The sequence below is a fragment of the Procambarus clarkii genome, chromosome 13 (genome assembly GCF_040958095.1).
Source record: "Procambarus clarkii isolate CNS0578487 chromosome 13, FALCON_Pclarkii_2.0, whole genome shotgun sequence".
NCBI lineage: Eukaryota > Metazoa > Arthropoda > Malacostraca > Decapoda > Cambaridae > Procambarus > Procambarus clarkii.
In genome coordinates, this window is record NC_091162.1 from 14,430,932 (window position 1) to 14,453,015 (window position 22,084).

The window sequence follows — 22,084 nt, forward strand, 5'->3', positions numbered from 1 at the left end:
GCAACCTTGATTTATGACAGCATCATAGTACAAGTTTTACCTGACCCGTCAATTTAGCAAGTGATTTTTAGCTCTGGTGGTGATGTTCAAGAGTTGTTGATGCCGCACTGAAGGTCACCTTGACTTGACCGATGGGGATCATGTTCACAAGAGCGCCTCTCGTGTGCTAGTGGCCCCGCCTTACTTTATGACTTTATTTTCCAGAAAGATACAGTGGTTGTAACGCTATATACCGTATATAACATATACAGGCAAGCCAGGGTATGACATATCAAGCAAAAAGCACTTTTCAGGTTGTGACATCGTGCAAAAACAAGGGCGCATTGACTGACTGTTATACGTCATATATAACAAAAGTGCATCGCCTTCAGTTATGGTGTAGTTTTAGACATAAAGCGCGGTGCCTCTGGTTGTGACATCACAGCTCAGATATTAAATAAGAGTGACACAATAGGAAAGTTGTGAGGTGTGGTGACGGTTGAGTTGACACGGTTGTTGTTGGCCTTCATACATAGCTTCGTGACCGACCCGGCATAGTCACCTTCACAAAGATTTACCTTGAAAACCACGCATAAAACCCTGATTTCCTCTCAAATAAAGTAGAATGATTTTAATGAATGTAAATTTTACTAGTTTTATTGTTATTGCAAATGTCGCCAATTTGTCTTTTGTAATATCTTTGGAGTTTTTCAGGAATTCATTCATCGTCCCCTTCCCAATCCCTTCCCGTCCCATCCCCCCCACCTCTCTCTCTCTCTCTCTCTCTCTCTCTCTCTCTCTCTCTCTCTCTCTCTCTCTCTCTCTCTCTCTCTCTCTCTCTCTCTCTCTCTCTCTCTCTCTCTCTCTATCTCTCTCTCTCTCTCTCTCTCTCTCTCTCTCTCTCTCTCTGTCTCTCTCTCTCTCTCTCTCTTATTATGGGTGGACCAGCGTGAATGACCCTGAGCAGATGGCTGCTACACAAGGCCGCCCTTCACGATTCACACTCGCCCACGCCCACACCCGCTGCCTCTGTCACTGCCTCGCCCACGCCCACACCCGCTGCCTCTGTCACTGCCTCGCCCACGTCAGCTGCTTCCGTGGCCAGGCCATCCTCCTAGAATGATAGTACTTATTGCAGCTATTAGCCCAAACACCAATATATACTGTTGTACACAAAATATCCACGTTTTGTACTATTCATTTTATGAAGCACGAGAAAAAATAATGACCAAACTGAAACATTACTAAGCCTAGTATGGCACGTATATATGTGTGCTACATTAGGCCCAAGATATCGTGTATTAGGCTTAAGGTTGTTTCGGCAAGTTGGGTTAGGGTTATTAATTGCATTTCCCATTTAACAGAATGCCATTTGGGCTAACTCAGTATTACAAACGTGAACTGTGCGGAGGTCCAGCAATGCACATTGGCACGTTTGATCAAATAGTTTTGCTATAAGTGCAGTTGACAACCATTTTAGTTGTGTTGCCTCGCCCACACCCACTGTGTCTCTGTTACTGCCTCGCCCACGCCCACACCTGCTGTTTCTGTGCTACTGCCTCATCCACGCCCGCCGTGTCTCTGTCACTGCCTCGCCCACGCCCACACCTGCTGTTTCTGTGTTACTGCCTCATCCACGCCCGCCGTGTCTCTGTCACTGCCTCGCCCACGCCCACACCTGCTGTTTCTGTGTTACTGCCTCATCCACGCCCGCCGTGTCTCTGTCACTGCCTCGCCCACGCCCACACCTGCTGTTTCTGTGCTACTGCCTCATCCACGCCCGCCGTGTCTCTGTCACTGCCTCGCCCACGCCCACACCTGCTGTTTCTGTGTTACTGCCTCATCCACGCCCGCCGTGTCTCTGTCACTGCCTCGCCCACGCCCACACCTGCTGTCTCTGTGTTACTGCCACGTCCAAACCCGCTGCCTGTTGCACTGTCTCCTTGTAACACATAAGTATACATTTCCACGTAATCTAAAAGAAACAAGTCCAACTATCAGTTATAAATGTAGAGTTTAGTATACCTACGATTTGCTGAAACTTAAAACGGCCTATCTAATTTGATTACATCTATATAATCATTATAAGATTAATTTTGGCCAAGTCTCTGCGTATTGGTAAGAAATTTCTCGATTTATCATTTGTCTACTGTAATTAAATTATTAATTAATTGATAAATCTGTCGGTCAATGTGCATTGTGGACGCCATCTATCGTAGCCTAATTTACCGAAGTCAACATGCTTTCTCTCTCTATAAGTCGCATGATGTTTGGACAAATTAATTTTGGTTAATATTCCCAAACAGCCTATGTTAACAAGTCTAAGCTTCCATCATTCATTAAATACAATAATAACTATAAATAAAACTGATATAAACAAAGTTATATAATTTAACTATAACATCTAAAAATCATACAAATATTGAAGCTAATTGTTATTTTTTAACCTACACCAAATATATATTAAACCTGACCTTGGTAGCCAATCAGAGCACGTGCTGCACCTGTAACCACCGTCCTGACCAATCACCAATCCTCACTGAAAAGGTAAACAATACCAATAGCCAATCACAAAGGAGAATATACCCTTGTCATCAGTTGGGCCCCCAGAGAACATTTTTTCCCCAAGACGATTTAAACAAACTGGAAAAATATATATGGCTGTTTACTGATTAATAAAATAAACACTAACCAACGAACGGTTTAATTGAGCTAAAAAAGACACAATGCTAGACTGAAAGTAGTTAAATTACTGTGTAGTATTTAAACACAGAATGAAATATATTTGATGGAAGGGGAAGGGGGGGGGGGTTGTTTCCTTGTTCATCTTTGGATAAAAATTTCACGGGGGCTGGCGGCCGGGTGTCTAGCCACGACGCCTCAGTGGCTGGAAAAACGTTCGTCGGGAACATGTGTGACGCTCTCTGCCTCCTTCCAGACGCCAAGTTTTAAAACTTTGTTTTTTTTATCGTATTTGTAATTGTTTTGTTTTGTTTTATGCTCGCTGGACACGGCAGGTATCCGTCGTACTTTTGTTTATCCAAGGAAATTGAGAAGGTTGTCAAGGAAAATGGCTGTCATTCCGGTGGACACCTTACGTTATCTTCGAGAGAACTTGAAGGTTAGTCGAGCTGGTAATTGTGAAATGTGTTAGATTGTAAATTGAGACTTCGATTACTTTTTAGATGATTGATTTTAATGGCTTCTAGAGATTTTTAGTATTAAATCCTTTAGTGTGGTTATACAGGCAGCTCACATAATGAATTCAAATTATATATATATATATATATATATATATATATATATATATATATATATATATATATATATATAATATAAATTTCAGTAGATATAATGAAAAGGGGTTATAATCACAATGTCGTAGTTATGACTGCAGTTGATATGATTGACGTTGTGTGTGTGTGTGTGAGAGAGAGGGAAGGGGGAAGAAGGGACGCTGACGGGAGGGGGGGGAGGAAGAAGGGACGCTGACGGGAGGGGGGGGAGGAAGAAGGGACGCTGACGGGAGGGGGGGGAGGAAGAAGGGACGCTGACGGGAGGGGGGGCGAGGAAGAAGGGACGCTGACGGGAGGGGGGGAGGAAGAAGGGACGGCGACGGGAGGGGGTAGGAAGATGGGACGGCGACGGGAGGGGGGGAGGAAGATGGGACGGCGACGGGAGGGGGGGGGGAGGAAGATGGGACGGCGACGGGAGGGGGGGGGAGGAAGATGGGACGGCGACGGGAGGGGGGGGGGAGGAAGATGGGACGGCGACGGGAGGGGGGGGGGAGGAAGATGGGACGGCGACGGGAGGGGGGGAGGAAGATGGGACGGCGACGGGAGGGGTGGGGAGGAAGATGGGACGGCGACGGGAGGGGGGGAGGAAGATGGGACGGCGACGGGAGGGGGGGAGGAAGATGGGACGCTGGAACGGGGTCTTACGTTCCTGGAGGGTTCTGGTGGGTCCGGCCGGACCTGGTGACCTCAGGTTGTGTAACCTTAACGTCTCGTCGTCCATTAGAAAGGTGGGCGTCTGGGGTGACCCAGGATGCTGGTTTCCATCCGCCAGTCCATCTCCCAAGATTTTGTCTGACCAATCGCGTTACTGTGATGTCAACTCTGGCACAGTAGTCACTTGAGGGACTACGTTGTCATTTTGTCTCAAGTCCACCTGCAGTCTTCCATTGTATTTATCCTCATAATTTTTGCATTGTGAGCAAGCTTCTCGTGCGTGGGCTTTTGTGCCGGCTGGTGTGTGTGTGATTGTGTGTGTGTGTGTGATTTTGTGTGTGTGTGTGATTTTGTGTGTGTGTGTGTGTGATTTTGTGTGTGTGTGTGTGTGATTTTGTGTGTGTGTGTGTGTGATTTTGTGTGTGTGTGTGATTTTGTGTGTGTGTGTGATTTTGTGTGTGTGTGTGATTTTGTGTGTGTGTGTGATTTTGTGTGTGTGTGTGATTTTGTGTGTGTGTGTGATTTTGTGTGTGTGTGTGATTTTGTGTGTGTGTGTGATTTTGTGTGTGTGTGTGATTTTGTGTGTGTGTGTGATTTTGTGTGTGTGTGTGATTTTGTGTGTGTGTGTGATTTTGTGTGTGTGTGTGATTTTGTGTGTGTGTGTGATTTTGTGTGTGTGTGTGATTTTGTGTGTGTGTGTGATTTTGTGTGTGTGTGTGATTTTGTGTGTGTGTGATTTTGTGTGTGTGATTGTGTGTGTTTGTGTGCTCGTTAGAGCTTGTGTGCATGCTAAGGCTGGTTTGCACACCAAGGATTGTCGTGTGGGCTAAAAACCTACGCTACATGTTTTATAGCTTTGGGCAAAAAAAAAAAAAAAAAGTAGGGTGCACAATGAAACTATCCACCGCTGGCAGCAACAATAAAGAAAGGAAATACTTGGCCAACTGCGCTAATCACTGCACTCGAAGTGCAGGAACAAAATTTACCGGCTTTTAAGAAGCTACGCAACATCAGTGACTGTAACCTAAAGTGCGTCTATTACTCGCCATCTCACACTCCATCAGATATACGACAACGTTCTTTAATCCCTAAATGGGATAAAAACTCGCACTGGAATTTCCGTGAGCCTGGGCAGCGATGGCAGCTGTCTGTGCGTCTTACGTAACGAGAAAGTGCAACTTTGTGGGTGTTGATTGCGTCAAATGACCGTCGCATCCCCCTGTTGCCGTTTATCTTCCCTGCCCATTTGTGAAGTTTGTTTCAAGCAGCCTCTTCTTGAAGTCATTTTTCTTTGCTATCAGAAATTATATCATTATTATATATAGTATTATATTATATATTATATTATAATTATATTATTATATATTATATTATAATTATATTATTATATATTATATTATTATATATATATAATTAATATATATTAATTATATCATTATATTTATTGTAGATAGACGAATGTAACGGTCCATTTTTGTTATATTTTCAGAGTTTATTCCTACTAGACTATTATTAAAATTTGGTATAATGGTACTTTGATATATTACATTCATTCTTAATAAAATTGCTTCACACGGCTTTCTCACACGTCTTTAAATAACTAATTGCTTCTCCGAGTCAATGTTAATTATAGCGCTTGCACGACTGCACGCTTGCTCTAAAGTTATTGAACGTAAATTGATATAAAAACCGAACACGTCAGATGAATTATCAAGGTGAATAGTGAAGGCATCACCTGCCGGTATCATATACCCTGGTCTGATATTGGGTGTTAAACATTAGTAGGCCTATGTCTTTTGTATGATCCGGACAGTAAATCACTTTAGATTAGTCGATTTTCTACGATTTACAAGTTTTATCAACTTGTTTTATTTTAGTTTTATTTTATTTACAAGTAAATCTATTTACAAGTAAAGTTTTATTTTATTTACAAGTAAATCAACTTTACTCGTGTAAAGTTGACCTCGACCTTCAGTACTCGAGGGGACTTGAAGATGCAGTTGACAAGAGTTGTCTCGAAATTATGCACACAAATTATCTTGAGGTTATCTTGAGATGATTTCGGGGCTTAGCGTCCCCACGGGACCAGTCCTAGACCAGGCCTCCTTTTTCACACCCAGAAAGCAAGCCGTAGCAGCTGTCTAACTCCCAGGTACCTATTTACTGCTAGGTGAACAGGGGCACAGGGTGAAATAAACTGCCCATTTGTTTCCGCCTACACTGGGGATCAAACCCGGAACCTCGGGACTACGAATCCCGAGCGCTGTCCACTCAGCTGTCAGGCCTAAGCCCACAAACAAATTTAAGCACCGATTCCTTCAACTATTTAAATTTGTTTATATTAAGGATTCCAACGATCTGTGTCAGCCTCTGTAACCCTTTCCACTACCGCCCACAAGCTGGGTATGGGGTGCATAATAAATGAACTAAACTAAACTGTATTAGCCAATTAAATCCAAATGTTCTCTAGCTTAACATTTTACACGATTGGAAATAAACGATTATCGGTACATCAAAAGTATACCTGAAGTTAAACACTCGATATTTATCTTTCGAAAAGTTTTGCGAAGGATTGTAACAACCCAATTGTAAAATCTATAGTAGTTCTGAACATTAAATATAATTAGAGAGGTAACCTGATGCGCTTTGTGTGTGGGGGCGCAGTAATACAGTATTGAACACAGGAAATTCTAGGGAAGCAATTCTAGCGGGCGCTTCAAGGTCGATGTGCGGTTAGCCTAGTGTTGCCTCTTGTTCTCGGTGTCCTCTGTTGAGCTTGTCCTGTTTCCTGCTCTAGTATTTGTATACCATCAGGCTCTTCACTATTATTTCGTGACTCAAGTGTTTTAATTATTGTTATAGTTAGGTTTTCTGTTGGTGCTGTGTATATGGTGTGGTCTGTGACTCTGTTTAGGCTTGCATTCATTTTTGTTTCCATTAGTTTACTGGAAGTGTGGTGCTGCGCTATGCTGGTTTTGGAATTTAATTTTAGTGTGCTAAAGTAGGCCTAAAGTTTATTTGTAAGATGAAGTAATTAGCAGTGACTTATTTTTAGTGCAATAATGGGCATTAGGATTGTTACAGATCTGGATGTGCTTTTTTCTTATTTGTATTTGTGTCCAATTATCAACAATTTAATTTTAACCCATTTCATTTATTTAAAACTCGTAACACTGAGTGTTACTTCTAACATCTGAGACTCGCTTGTCTAATGTTAATTCGTGTCCTCGGTGTACTGTTCCTCTCTTTGAACATTGCTTCCGTTTGCTTTGTCAATTTCCTTTAGAATCTTGTATGTTGTATCGTGCCAGGCCAGCTTATATTTTCCTTCCTTGGTAAGGTCCAGTTCCCTCATTCTTTCTTCATAGTTCAGTTCCCTTAACTCAAGCACGCCCCTTGTTGCATATCCATGGACCCACTCTCGAGTATGTTGTCGGAGCAGCATAATCAATAGTGGGTCTCTCATAGGTTGTGTATAGCGTACTGAAGGTGCCTTTACTGAAGTTTCTAAAGGCTATTCGGACGTTGGACAGTTCGGCATATGCTGCCGATGTTTTTTCTGGAATTAGTTTGTTGTATATAGTCTCGTCTAAATTTTGAGTACAGTACTTTTACAGGAAGTCCGGAGGCTGCTTTTGAAGCCAATCCAAATTTTACACACAAGTCCCCCATGCACTCTGGCGTAGGTGAAGTAGTTTATCAACTATACAGTCCAGTTTCATTGATACACTGATGTTTCGACTTGTGCATATAATACTAATTTATTAGCAATTCAGTGTAGGATATCTTACCGTTTTTAATATTTTATTGGGTTCACTTTATAACCAATCTATTTTCTGTATTAAGCATCGGACGCTAAGCCCCGGAAGCACCTCAAGGTAACCTCAAGGTAAATTAGAAGCAAATAACGGCGTGGTATTAGAATACAGAGGTGCCTATTTGGGGACCAAAAAACACAACAGAACTCTCACGAGCACACAGTACATGGCAAACAAATTAAATCTAAAGGGTTTTGTTTGTGGTTTTCGGATCTGTATGTATATATGTGTCTATTTCTACTCATTAAATAATAATAATAAATAATAATAATAATAATAATAATAATAATAATAATAATAATAATATTAATACACAGAAATCATATTAGCGTGACATCAATGAACACATTCACAGGAGCCGTGTTGAGGGTTCGAACCTCTGCGAACTAGAGCGTGCATCTGCGAACTCCCGGCGCATAGGTTCGAACCCTCATCACGGCTCCTGTGGATTTGTTCAATAATAATAATAATAATAATGTGAAATTAATTAATTCTAAACACATTGGTGTTCAACTTTGATCTTTATGCGCGAATTCACTTATTCGTATTGTGAAGCCTTAACCCGCATCACCACTAATAATAATGATGCGGCGAAGGGGGGAAGTGTATTAAGTGTCCATTGTAATGGGAGTCTGCGAGGGGTAATATTGTGCGGCAGTAATTACTAGCAGGGTGGGTGGGGGCCCGCGGCGGCGGGTTCCCGCGCATTTCCCCTCTGGAATGGTGGCGAGGGTTGGCGGGAAAATTCCCCCCACAGTGGGTGTGGAGCATTGTGGTCCTGCGGTTAGTTGTGCTTTACAATTCTGTATGGTATTTGACTTGTTTAGAACTTTGTGTATGGCTTTTGTTGACGGACAAGTTTTAATGCCAGAATTGTTGAGCTGAAGCTAAGGCTAGATCGGGTAAAAGTTTTTCTTTGAACAACGCTAAAGTTTACCTGAATTTACCCTGAGGGTCCACTATCTTTAGTGGCCTCGACGGGAGACAAGAAACTGGCGGCTTGTCAAAGAAGAGCACTGTTCCTGGAAAAATTATCAGGCAAAACATATCCACAGATATCGGTCTAGTTCAATATTATATTTACATAACCTGTTTATCAACATCTGTCCCCCCTCCCCCCAGCCCCAAATTCATTATGCGTTGGGTGAGTAGTTATTTTTAGATGAACGCGTGTGTAGGTCTGACTAAAATGTTAAACTTTGCTAGCAAAACTGTTCCCGCGCCCTACGTCACTAACTGAATATAAAGAATCAGTGCATTTAGAGAACGTTATCACTTATGTTTATAAATGTACATTATTTAACATCTTCATATACAAATTAATATATAATTTAATCAGAATAATTAGCTTAGGCCTTTTCAATGAGGATGCTGCATGTATTGAGTGCCATACAGGACAGATACATAAATGATCTTACAATGAAATAAGAAATCATATACAGTATAAGATACAAGGTTGTATAGGGTTGTGATATAAGATATATAATCGTAGATTTCAAACAATTTCATTAGGCTAAAATCTACTACAATACATAATATAATAGAATATTTTAATCTACGTGTTTGTAAATTGCAGCTACTTTTTGTTCACTGACACACAGGACAGATGGAAATGTACAGGTATTTAATCCGGGATAATATGTTATCCAAAATCCTAGCCAAGTATTCCAATTTTGCTTGTTGTGTGTAGTGTACGCACTAAAAGCTTATCCCTCCCTATCTCTTTGCTTGTTATATGAAGCTCGTTCGAACCCCCCCCCCCCTCACCACCTGGAGTTTATAATAAACTGGTACCAGAAGGCCTACACTCACAGTTACAGCCCCGCTCCTGTGCTAGGTAAGTCCACTACGGGCTCACCATAGCCCGTGCTGCTTGGAACTTTTGTTCCGAGTAGCTGAATCTAAAACCACCACCACAGTAGGCCTAGGCTATGGTGCCCAAGTGTAGTTGTGCAGGATGTTTGAGAAGAGTTTGTGTGTATGTAGTTCCGTGTGACAGTTTAATGTGACTTGTGTTTTAATCGGGTTGGTTGTTTGAACGTTTAATTAGTTGGAGTTTGAACGCTATTGCTTTGTAAAGCCAGATATATGTGGTGGTGTTGGCTACTCTTCTCGGGGTATAGTTGAGATGCTTTCCTGCAAATTTGTGTTGATATATTGAAGATTTAAGTTAGTCTATCCTTGGCAGGTGTAGGTTAAGATAGGATAATCTTTATAACTATTTTGCACCTAAATTAGTTTGATGCAATTTAATTTGGACATTTAACATGTCTTGAACAACCAGAAATATAAAAATTGTAAACAGATATATGGTTTTGAGTACGGTTATAATGTGTTAAAATAGCAAGCTTAAGACGCAAAAAAGTACTATATCTGAAGCATAATTTTATTTAACTGCAAATCAAATCAACTTGATGGGTATGTCTGTAACACAAGGGTAGAGGAACATGGACTTGAGCCCACTGTATATACAGCATGCGTGGCCCCTTGCACTGCCGCGCAATACGTTCATAATGATTCATAATGAACTAATGTAGAAGCATTATTATTATTATGGTCAGGTTTGTGTTTTTATCTCATTTAAAGCTTTAGGATGTAATACCAAGTGGCTTTAGTCGTGTGCATTATTTTTACTTAACGTCTTCTTATAACTGAAAGTGATAGATTATATTTTTAATGGCACGTAATTATTAGTTAAAAATAAAATGGGGCTTAATATCGGACTACTGTATTCGCATTTTTTATGTTAATACGGTTAAATATAAAATATATATAAAACCATGACAATCTTGAGGTTATCTTGAGATGATTTCGGGGCTTTTTAGTGTCCCCGCGGCCCGGTCCTCGACCAGGCCTCCACCCCCCAGGAAACAGCCCGTGACAGCTGACTAACACCCAGGTACCTATTTTACTGCTAGGTAACAGGGGCATAGGGTGAAAGAAACTCTGCCCATTGTTTCTCGCCGGCGCCTGGGATCGAACCCAGGACCACAAGTCCAGCGTGCTGTCCGCTCGGCCGACCGGCTCCCTTAATACGACAAATTAATACTTGAAATATTACAGATAAATAAACTTAAAATAGTATATAGATTTACCCTCGAATTCAGTTCATTGTCAAGATGAGTTAATCATAACAGTTCCGTGCTTGTTATGTGGGCACTGTCTGTCTGATTATATAGTGGGGGGGGGGGGGGGGCTTATTTCCATCCCCACCCTCACGTTGCTCTTGTGACCCCCCCTTCCTATTCGACCCCTCATCGGTTCCCCACCCACTTGCATGGCCCCAATCACCTCCCCCTTCACTTGACCCCCCCTCCACCTCCCCTCACCCATCTCACAACCCGTCCCCCCCCCCCCGCCCCACCACCACCATAGAGGCTGGTGGGTGGCTCTACGACCACTTGTGCCCCTATTCACACCCCCCCCCCCCCCCCACACACACACCCTTCTCAACCGCTATCTGATGTCAAATGTTATGTGATGTCAAATGTTGTGTGTGTGTGTGCCGTTAATGAGAGCCCCGTGATGCGGGGTGGTCGAGGGAGGGCAGGGGAGTGGTTAATGGGTTGGGATACTGCCCTGGTGGAGTTAGCCTCCACAGCAAAAACGCGCGCCATGGGCTAAGTCGCGCGTGGGAGTTCAGAAGTAAAAAGTCCAGTAGGTAATACTTGAGGTAGTACTCGGGCTGTTCCTTTCAGTACTTGCCTAGTTGTGCTTGCGGAGATTGAGCTTTGGCTCTTTGGTCTCGACTGTCGAGAGTCGAGTGTTGAAATTTTGAAATGTTCCGTCTTGTTCACCCCCCCCCCCCGATGCCAAGAGACCTATCGGGTTGTACATGTTGACTACAGTCTCTACATTAGCACCTCGGGGGGAAGTATCAAGGTTTTGTATCGCGTTACTTACCTGTATAGTTACCACATGTCTGTTTACATGCTTGAACATGGCATGTGGTTTAAAATTTAAAAGATATTCTAATTGCTTATCAAATTAAACATTTGTAAAAAGATCAATGGGGGTTAGTGTTACCCACGTCATTCCTCAAAATATGCCTATATTATAGTTCATGGTGGTGATGTTTGTCTGTTACTAATTCCCCACTGTAGGCTGTGGACCTCCTCCCCCCTCCGAAATGTTACCTACTGGCCACATTGTCTTCTGGTCACACTCCAGCACACGTGAAGGGGAAATTGGTTTGTGAATGTGCGGGTGGTGACCGTAGGAGTTTGATCTCCCACAAATTCCCCTCCCCCACGTTCCCCTCCATGTTCCACCCAGCACCCACCATGTTCTTCCCCTCCCCCCCCCCCTAAACCATGTGCCTACCCCTTGCTCCATAAACCATGTGCCTACCCCCTTGCTCTACAAACCATGTGTCTACCCCTTGCTCTACAAACCATGTGTCTACCCCTTGCTCTACAAACCATGTGTCTACCCCTTGCTCTACAAACCCTTTGGCCTCCATCCCTCCCACCATGTGCTTCTCCCTCCCCCCCCCCCTTCCCCATTCATGTGCCCCCGATACGCGAAGCGGATATTGGCAATTAACGGTCGCAAGCGGACGTGGTGTTTACCTAAAAATCAATGGAAATTGGCGGGAAAAGTGGTACCGTGTGTAATGAGGTCATAGGGGAGGAGCAGTTGCCAAGGTGAGTAATCGTTTTGAAAAATATTATACATCATAGATGTAACGTGTGATTTAAACTGGCTGGTCTCGCCGAGGATTCATTATTTATTATGGTAGCTGTCGTGATTAAGGCGATGGGGGGAAAGGTGATTTTGGCGCCATTTATTTTGGCGCTTCTTATTGATCGTGGTTGTGGCGTTCCTCTATAGTTTCAACTTGGCGCCCCACGCTGGGTTGTTTTTTAGCGGGAAACTTACCCCTGTCCACACTGGGAGCCGGGGTTACTCAGGGCTCCCACTAGGTAGCCTAGGACTTTTGCCGGGCCGCTTCTTCCTGATCTAAAACACTTTTGAATTAGTCTATATATTTATCGAAGCTTCATAGTAATATCTTTGGCTTAAAGCTGTTTAACTTAGGCCTAACTCATTTTGGACAAATTATGTTGTTGAGAGACCTACCAATCTTGGTAGTTCAACAACCAAGATCGCTTCTGCAACCATTAATTGATAGAATTTTATTGGTAGGAGCCACGAATTTCTCATAACGTGTGGGTGGTAGTTATTTTTAATTATGGTTGAAAGATAGAACAAAATTTAGAGAAAACTGGCTATATAAATGAATTTTAGGAAGGGAGATGTAGTGCATCTTTAAAGTTTTGGTTGATGTGGCATGAACGTACCAGTGCAACTTATATGCCTTAATGCGTCCCCTACACTATATATATATATATATATATATATATATATATATATATATATATATATATATATATATATATATATATATATATATATATATATATATATATATATATATATATATAGTAATCAATGCTTTCAGCCCTCCTGTAACATTTGGAACTATTTCCTATATATACTTTTGTCAGGTGCAATATATATTTTTTTCTTTTAGGTGAGTCGACCAGGTTACCAGCCCAGGTGAGTCGACACGGTCGGCGACCAGGTTACCAGCCCAGGTGAGTCGACACGGTCGGCGACCAGGTTACCAGCCCAGGTGAGTCGACACAGTCAGCGACCAGGTTACCTGCCCAGGTGAGTCGACACAGTCAGCGACCAGGTTACCAGCCCAGGTGAGTCGACACGGTCGGCGACCAGGTTACCAGCCCAGGTGAGTCGACACAGTCAGCGACCAGGTTACCTGCCCAGGTGAGTCGACACAGTCAGCGACCAGGTTACCAGCCCAGGTGAGTCGACAGTCAGCGACCAGGTTACCAGCCCAGGTGAGTCGACAGTCAGCGACCAGGTTACCAGCCCAGGTGAGTCGACACAGTCAGCGACCAGGTTACCAGCCCAGGTGAGTCGACACAGTCAGCGACCAGGTTACCAGCCCAGGTGAGTCGACAGTCAGCGACCAGGTTACCAGCCCAGGTGAGTCGACAGTCAGCGACCAGGTTACCAGCCCAGGTGAGTCGACAGTCAGCGACCAGGTTACCAGCCCAGGTGAGTCGACACAGTCAGCGACCAGGTTACCAGCCCAGGTGAGTCGACACAGTCAGCGACCAGGTTACCAGCCCAGGTGAGTCGACAGTCAGCGACCAGGTTACCAGCCCAGGTGAGTCGACAGTCAGCGACCAGGTTACCAGCCCAGGTGAATAGGTTTAAGGTTAGTTAAGGTAAAGCGCTTATTGACCACCACCTTAACTACGATATTAATTGACTGTAGCCTATGATTGTCACTAACGGTTTTGATGCGAGTACTTGACCACCAGTCCGTCAAATGTTAAGACTTTGTTGCAATAGTTACCAGTAGTTGACGCCGAGTTGAACCACTCACTGTAGTAATTATTGTACATTAAGGGTTTGACAATTCTCCTCACGACCACCTTTTGACGTGAACCGTCACATGTTGTGTAAGTTTTAAGTTAGTTCAGGCAACTAACTTGAAACTCCCTCTGTCACCAAACAATGCGCCGATACAATTTCGAGACACTTCGTTCTGAGTAGCTAAATCTAAAACAACAACAACAACGAATAAGTAAAGCAATGTTTAATATGGACACACATGCCAAGGGAGAGGGAATAGATGACAGACAAGGGCACCTATCAGAGTTATACATAAGCAAGAGGAACACGTGGGGGGATAATTACCCCAATGAGCCACAGAGACGCTAGAAACAGTCAAAATAGTGAACAACAGATTGCGCTCACTGGTGGAGACACTTCCATACATTGCCTTAAAGGTAGTCGATAATGACATTGGCCAGTGAGCTTTATAACCTTATTCACACATTAGATTAGAAGGTTGAGAGGATCATAGCTCATTCTCCCAACAAATACAAAGTTGTGCGAGCACCAGGATGGCGTGTGTGGTGCACGTGTGAGGTGGGGGACAGTGGCTGGTTGTTGGCTCCCTCCTGTTGCTGGTTGATGTGGTGGTGGAGGGGGGGGGGCGGATCTCCCCCCTTCCCCATGCTACTCCCTTCTGCTTGGCGTACTGTTTTTGTTCCATTATATATGCCTGTCATTCTTCCAATATGGCAGGTACTAAGTGGGTTCCTACCGTTGTTTTTAAAATTGCTACTTGGAACAAAAAGTGCCAAGTAGCACGGGCTATGGTGAGCCCGTAGTGGACTTTGTTGCTACCGTTCCAATATGCCTCTCCTACTGTAGCTTGGTTTAGCCATTAACAGGCCTATAGAGACAAGTTTGCAGTCTGCCAATCAATGTTACCAATTTTTGACACTAGGAGCAACTTGCTGAACCTCAAACGTCTTTTTTTGAACTTCATAAACATGCTGAAACTTTAGTCTACCATCTGCAGGTGTGTGTTGCTGACCTTCAAGGTGAACTGTTGCTGATGTGTGTACGTGTAGGTGTAGCTTGTAGTAGAGTGGTCAGCCGTGTTGTGGCGCGGCCAGCCGTGTTGTGGCGCGGCCAGCCGTGTTGTGGCGCGGCCAGCCGTGTTGTGGCGCGGCCAGCCGTGTTGTGGCGCGGCCAGCCGTGTTGTGGCGCGGCCAGCCGTGTTGTGGCGCGGCCAGCCGTGTTGTGGCGCGGCCAGCCGTGTTGTGGCGCGGCCAGCCGTGTTGTGGCGCGGCCAGCCGTGTTGTGGCGCGGCCAGCCGTGTTGTGGCGCGGCCAGCCGTGTTGTGGCGCGGCCAGCCGTGTTGTGGCGCGGCCAGCCGTGTTGTGGCGCGGCCAGCCGTGTTGGGGCGCGGCCAGCCGTGTTGTGGCGCGGCCAGCCGTGTTGTGGCGCGGCCAGCCGTGTTGTGGCGCGGCCAGCCGTGTTGTGGCGCGGCCAGCCGTGTTGTGGCGCGGCCAGCCGTGTTGTGGCGCGGCCAGCCGTGTTGTGGCGCGGCCAGCCGTGTTGTGGCGCGGCCAGCCGTGTTGTGGCGCGGCCAGCCGTGTTGTGGCGCGGCCAGCCGTGTTGGGGCGCGGCCAGCCGTGTTGGGGCGCGGCCAGAGTAATGCCTCACACCCCTCAACATTCTTGTCAACTCTTGAGATGATTTCGGGGCTTAGTGTCCACGCGGCCCGGTCCTCGACCAAGCCTCGACCAAGCCTCTACCCCCAGGAAGCAGCCCGTGACAGTTGACTAACTCCCAGGTACCTATTTACTGCTAGGTAACAGGGGCATCAGGGTGAAAGAAACTCTGCCCATTGTTTCTCGCCGGCGCCCGGGATCGAACCCGGGACCACAGGATCACGCGTACAGTGTTCTGTCCGCTCAGCCATCGGTTCCCTATTCCACCCAACCCCTCCCTATTTTCCCTGGCACACTCTTCCCTTTTGAATTATGTCCACCTCGACCAGCCTATGTTTATCCCCTACCCCAGACCGTTCCCTCTGCCAGTTTGGGTGAGGCTAGCCCCAAGTGTCTGGCCTCATCTCTGAAGACATCCTCTTGTAGTTGATTTGATTGATGAAGATTAAGCCACCCAAAAGGTGGCACGGGCATGAATAGCCCGTAAGTGGTGGCCCTTTTGAGCCATTACCAGTATCAAAAGATGATACTGGAGATCTGTGGAGGTGCGACTGCACCCTGCGTGACGGAAGATGTCTCCCATGCTCTTGTAGTATAGATTATATATATAATATAGCGTGTATGAATAAATAGGTGATTGTGGTGGGTTTTCCCCTGGATATAAGGGGGGGAACTTGTGTCCAGGGGAGAGTTCTTTCCCCAATTCATAATTCTTCCCCAAACACCGACCGTGTTAGGGGAAGAATTGCTGGCTGGGGCTTCACAATGACCCCGGAAGGCAGTAGAACCCGGCAGTGTTGTAGTGACCCCGCTGGGAGTGACGGGGTGCCAGTGCCACCAGGAGGCACTCCTGACTTCCTTGTCGTCCTCTCTTATCCTACCTGCCTCAATCTCCCCCCCCCTCCCCCCCTTCCATCTCCCACGTGACCTTGGGCATTACCATCACTGTTTCTCTCTGTGCTTCGTTCAGTGTCGCTGTAGAAGCGGTGGATATCGCTCGCCGGCACAGTTGAAGCCGCTCCCCGGGGAAGATGAATCGTGGTGGATGAAGGCGGAAGAGTGTGAATCCTTGTCGCTTCCTCTTCCTGGGTGGCTGTAGCCGCGCGGGTTGCCGGCTTGTCACTATGCGCAGGAGGGGGTTGCTGGAGGTGGGGGGGGGGAGAGGGGGTTTGTTGGAGGGGTGGCTAGGTTTGCAGGTGAATATTTTTATTCCTAACCTGAGGTGGTTAGGTGGTGAGGAGGCAGGAGTGGGGGATAGAGGATAGTGATGACGATTTGATAGTGGCGCGAGATGGCACCTGAGCTACACACTTGTGCCTCTTCCCTCCCTCTGCCCCTATGGGGTAGCCCCCCTCCCCCAGGGAGGCGCTATCCTCGACGCTATCCATCTCACGTAGTTGTATTCGCTGCAGCTAAATATAGCGGCGTCGGTGAAGGTAACACACAAGAGAACATGACTGGTGTAGGTATATGCTAGCTGGAACTGGATGATGATGGTCGTACGGCAGGCCGTGGGGGCAGCTGGCGCCGCCTGCGAGGTGGTTGGGGGTGGTCGTACTGGCGGAGGTCGTCTGAAGGACTGCGGCACACCTCTCCCTTAAGCCTATGTCCTGGATGTATCCTGCTGTGGTTCCTGAATCCTGATGAGGGTGCATGGCAGCATGTAACGAGGAAACTTAACAAGGCCAGCTGCTGACACACCGACCACGGTCAACTGCAACTTGAAGTATCCCAAACACTATAGGACTTGCGTATAGCAGTATGTATTATACGTATATAAAGAGGTTCCACTCTTTTTTACAAAATGGGGGCGTTATAGCCATTTCCTGGCTGATGATTTCTAGGACAAATACATTTTTTTTTGGTTAATAAATCGTGCGTTCACTTGGGGGCGGTGTAAGCGAAATGCCGCCTGCGTCTGGGCCGCCATTGATGTGGTAAACAACGCAGCGGCTCTTGTGCCTTGTTTGGGGGGGGGGGGGTGTTACATGGCAGGAGGCCTATTGGGACCGGGCGAGGCGCCGGTCCTGTTGACATGCAGTCCTTGCCACTTGTAAGAGTGAAGCTTCTCATTCCGTACCTTTCCAACCGGGTTGAGAGCGCGTCAAGGTCTGGCCGCCTCTGTGATGCAACTCCCCCACACACACACTGCTCCCTCCATCCACTAAGGTATTGCCAGGCTCTCTTAACTATAGCCTCCCTAACTTACTCCTTCAATTTGAATTCCTTGTTATGGGTTTTTTGTCTTGCATTATGGCTGTTAAAGCTCTCTCTTTTTCCATTCTGTATTACTTGAATTCCCTTTATCCATTTGTAGACTAGTAATTACTTCAGCGGCAAAGTGTTGCTTAACGCCTCGCCAGAACACTCTTAATGTCTGGCCTCCGAGGCACAGTGGAGGAACACTGAGGCCAGGAAGCACCCTCATCATCCCCCTCTCGTCGTCCACACACTTGGTTCACTCTACACTGCACCAGGAACACATTTAACCTTGTGTGCTAAGAACTGCCGTTTAGGTTCAGGCCTTGTATTTTGACTCGACATATTCCTTCTCATTCGGATTTCCACGTGCAGTAATGATCCCTCCTTAGCTGATACTTGGTCACTACCTTTATCCGGGACCAACATTATCCACGTCCTTGCCAACACTCGTGTGTGGTTGACACGTTATTCTCTTAAACTGTAACACATTCATTCATTCTAAACATTTACAATTTCTATGTAGGTGTCCGTCGTATTTGTCAATATATAGTGTGTTATAAACACATTCTTTTCGAAATTAAAATGTTTACATGGGCGTTGTTTGTGCCTGTGACCTGTTCAGATTACATTTACAACTATTAAATGCAGTAATTCGAAATTCTCGTTAATTGTCACATATTGTAGAGTAAGATGGTTAACGGTGTACTTTGTGGAAGAAGTTCATAGTACTGACTGGTGATGGATTCCGTGGTGACATCTATGCTCTCTTGTTCCCTCTTTGGCTAGTAATGATTGTTAGCGTAGATTGTTAACATTAGCAGATGGCTCAGAATGTGTTTAGGGCTTTGAGTAGCTGGTGTAGGCATCACATTTGTGCTGCTGTTGTAATTTGTACGTCTAGTACATAACCAAGCAAATATTGCGACAGCCAGAAAAATGATAGGATGGATTACGAGAACTTTCAAATCCAGGGATCCCATCACAATGGTTGTACTCTTCAAGTCACTTGTGTTGTCCCGTCTTGAGTACTGCTCAGTACTCACTTCCCCCTTCAGAGCAGGAGAGATTGCTGAAATAGAGGGAATACAGAGAACATATACGGCACGCATAGATGCAATAAAGCACCTAAATTATTGGGATCGTCTCAAAGCCCTCCAAATGTACTCACTAGAAAGAAGACGAGAGAGATATCAAATAATATACACCTGGAAGATACTGGAGGGCCAAGTACCAAATCTACACAGTAAAATAACAACGTACTGGAGTGAACGACTTGGAAGAAAATGTAGAATAGAACCAATGAAGAGCAGAGGTGCCATAGGCACAATCAGAGAACACTGTATAAACATCAGAGGTCCGCGGTTGTTCAACGTCCTCCCAGCAAGCATAAGAAATATTGCCGGAACAACCGTGGACATCTTCAAGAGGAAACTAGATTTATTCCTCCAAGGAGTGCCGGACCAACCGGGCTGTGGTGGGTATGTGGGCCTGCGGGCCGCTCCAAGCAACAGGCTGGTGGACCAAACTCTCACAAGTCGAGCCTGGCCTCGGGCCGGGCTTGGGGAGTAGAAGAACTCCCAGAACCCCATCAACCAGGTATCAACCAGGTAGTAGAGAGTCTTATGGTGAATATTTGGCTCTGAATGTGTGGACATTGTTACTCATTCTTCAGTGGTATAGATGAGTGAGGGGGAAGGCTAGCTATTGGTGCTGCAGTATGGTGGTTGAGGTCCGCGTGTGTGTTGAAGGTACGTGGGCAAGTATTGGTTAAAGTCCTTCAACTTTGTGTTGTGGGAGATGTTTCCTTGATTGTGATTGGTTGAGGGCCAAGTCCTCCACCCGGGGTCGTTCCGACGGGTGTGTAGTAACTTGTAGTTTGATAGGTATATCAGGCCCTTGTTTTTCACGCTCTGTTTTATGCCTGGTGGTGTTCAAGGTTGTTGAGTATTGCGGATATCCACATGTCATCGTTCAGACACGAGGGTGTACCGTCCAATTCATTCCAGTGGAGAATTGTAAAGTTTAACAGCGGATACTGGCCTCGCGTTACCAATACATGGAAGCTAGATTGTGTAATAGGAATGTGTTAATGAAGCTTGGTTCTAGTTTTGGATTTGTTTGCAAGTCTTTTTGAACTGATTCAGTTGTTATATTTCGAGTTTTGTACCTTAGTGATATCACACGGGTCTTGTTCAATACGTACATCCTGTTTTGCCGTGGGCTGATATATTACGTGAGGTGCCGAGGGCCCCCCACGCTAGTCGGCGGGGTGTGAAGAGTCAGGCCTCTCCTCAAGTTTCAGCCCCGCTCCTATGCTAGGTAAGTCCATCGCGGGCTCACCATAGCCCGTGCTACTTGGAACTTTTAGTTCCCAGTAGCTGAATCTTAAACAACACAGTCAGACCTCACTTCCCCCCCCCCCCCCCCCACACACACTCATAGGTAAGCACAACTTGAACAAAGTCATTTATTTTTTGTTTACAATTTTTCATTTCATTTGACAAATGTGTGGACGAAGGTGCTTATAAAAGGAAGCGTAGACAACGTGAACTCTGGCACCTTCGTCGCTTTTGCCCGTTTGGCCGTATGGCCGAAAATGGACGTAATTTGAAAATGAAAAAAAAAATGAAATTAAATTTAGGATTTGTTTTTAAACAACAGTAAGTTAAAGGTCCTCTGATAGGTTAGGTGGGCAGGAAATTATCATGAAGTTTCAAAACGGTATGAAAAGCGTTAATGGAACGTTGCCTCTTTTAACCTTGCCGAGTAAGCCGGACGACTCAAACGGAACAGAGCGTCACTTTTGTGAGTCGATTTCATTTCAAATTACGTCCAAATTTGGCCATAGTGCGCATACCAGCGAAAAGTGACGTTATTTTTAAGAGGACGGGTTGGGCAAGACGGCCGCCAGGGAAGTAGACCATCAACGTATTAGACCAGTCTGGCTGCGAGGAGTGTACCTGGCTTCTGGCTGGATGCTCGAGAGTTTACTTTGTGGACTATGTTCAGGACTTACATGGAGTATACTTGCTGGTTGGTCAGTTAAGGTGTTGAGCTGGCCTTGACTCTCCAGAGGTTGATAGGCCTTAATACCAGACCAAACCATCACCACTAGTCATTGAACAACTGCAGCCCCCCTCCTCCCCCCCCCTCCCCCCTTCTCGGGACCAGCAGCCTTCACCTGCCTCCCAAGGCCGGTGTGCCCCCCCCCGACCCCCACAACACTAACACAACCTATCCATAGTGGGGCAGGGCTGTGAACTTGCCCCCGCCGCGCCCCGTCCCCCGCCGCGCCCCGTCCCCACCCTACATGTCATTCTTTTCCGTCTCCCATCCACTCCCCCTTGAAATCCCCCCCTCCCCCTTTCCCCCATTGGTCATAACTGCAAAACAGACCAAACTCTTCTTGGCCACAGCAGGAGAATGCCGTTAATGGCTGAAGTAAATATGGCAATTAGTAAGGAGAAGTGAGCGAGGAAGATAACGAGTGTTACAAGCGAACATGGATAGCACTGTACTCTCCTAATGGTGCTTGCGGGGGGGGGGGGGTTGAGCTTCGGCTCCTTGCTGCCGCCTTTGTCACCGTTACCATCCTACAGTGCGGTGTCCGCTGGCACTATGGTGATCGTGGTCGGCTCATAACCAAATGGACCAGGGTTCGACTCCCGGGCAAGACGAAACGTTAGAGACAGGTGATTGGGGTAGGGAAGCAGTAGGCTGTGTGAGGGGGGGGGGAAGGGGGGTGTTATAGGTAGGGGTGATTGATAGGCCGAAAGCTGGGGTGTTTTGTGGGGGGTGGGGGTGGAGGGGGGTGGGGGTTGTTGTTGATTACCTAAGTCAGTACCACCACCCGTGATGGGGAAGGGGGGGGGTGCCAGTGCCAATATGAGGGTTATTGTTGATTTCCTGTGGCACCTCACGCCCTCTGGCACGTCACCCTGGGGTCACATGTACCGGAGTACATTTAGGAGAGTACTTGTACTCTCATATCCACCTGTACATTTACACGATCGTACATGAGCCGTACATGTGTACATACCCGTACACATGTACACTCACTCATACTTACAAG

At 46.0% G+C, this 22,084-nt stretch overlaps 1 protein-coding gene across 1 annotated transcript in view; it reads left to right on the plus strand.

Annotated features, from left to right (window-relative positions):
- Window positions 1-2,868: 2,868 nt before the first annotated feature.
- LOC123757135 (mRNA decay activator protein ZFP36L1) overlaps window positions 2,869-22,084 on the plus strand; it is an 82,853-nt gene continuing 63,637 nt past the window's right edge. Inside the window, exon 1 of the mRNA XM_045740566.2 lies at window positions 2,869-3,100. Within this exon, the coding sequence (XP_045596522.1) occupies window positions 3,050-3,100 (51 nt within the window). The 5' untranslated portion in view covers window positions 2,869-3,049. The remainder of the gene's footprint in view (window positions 3,101-22,084) is intronic.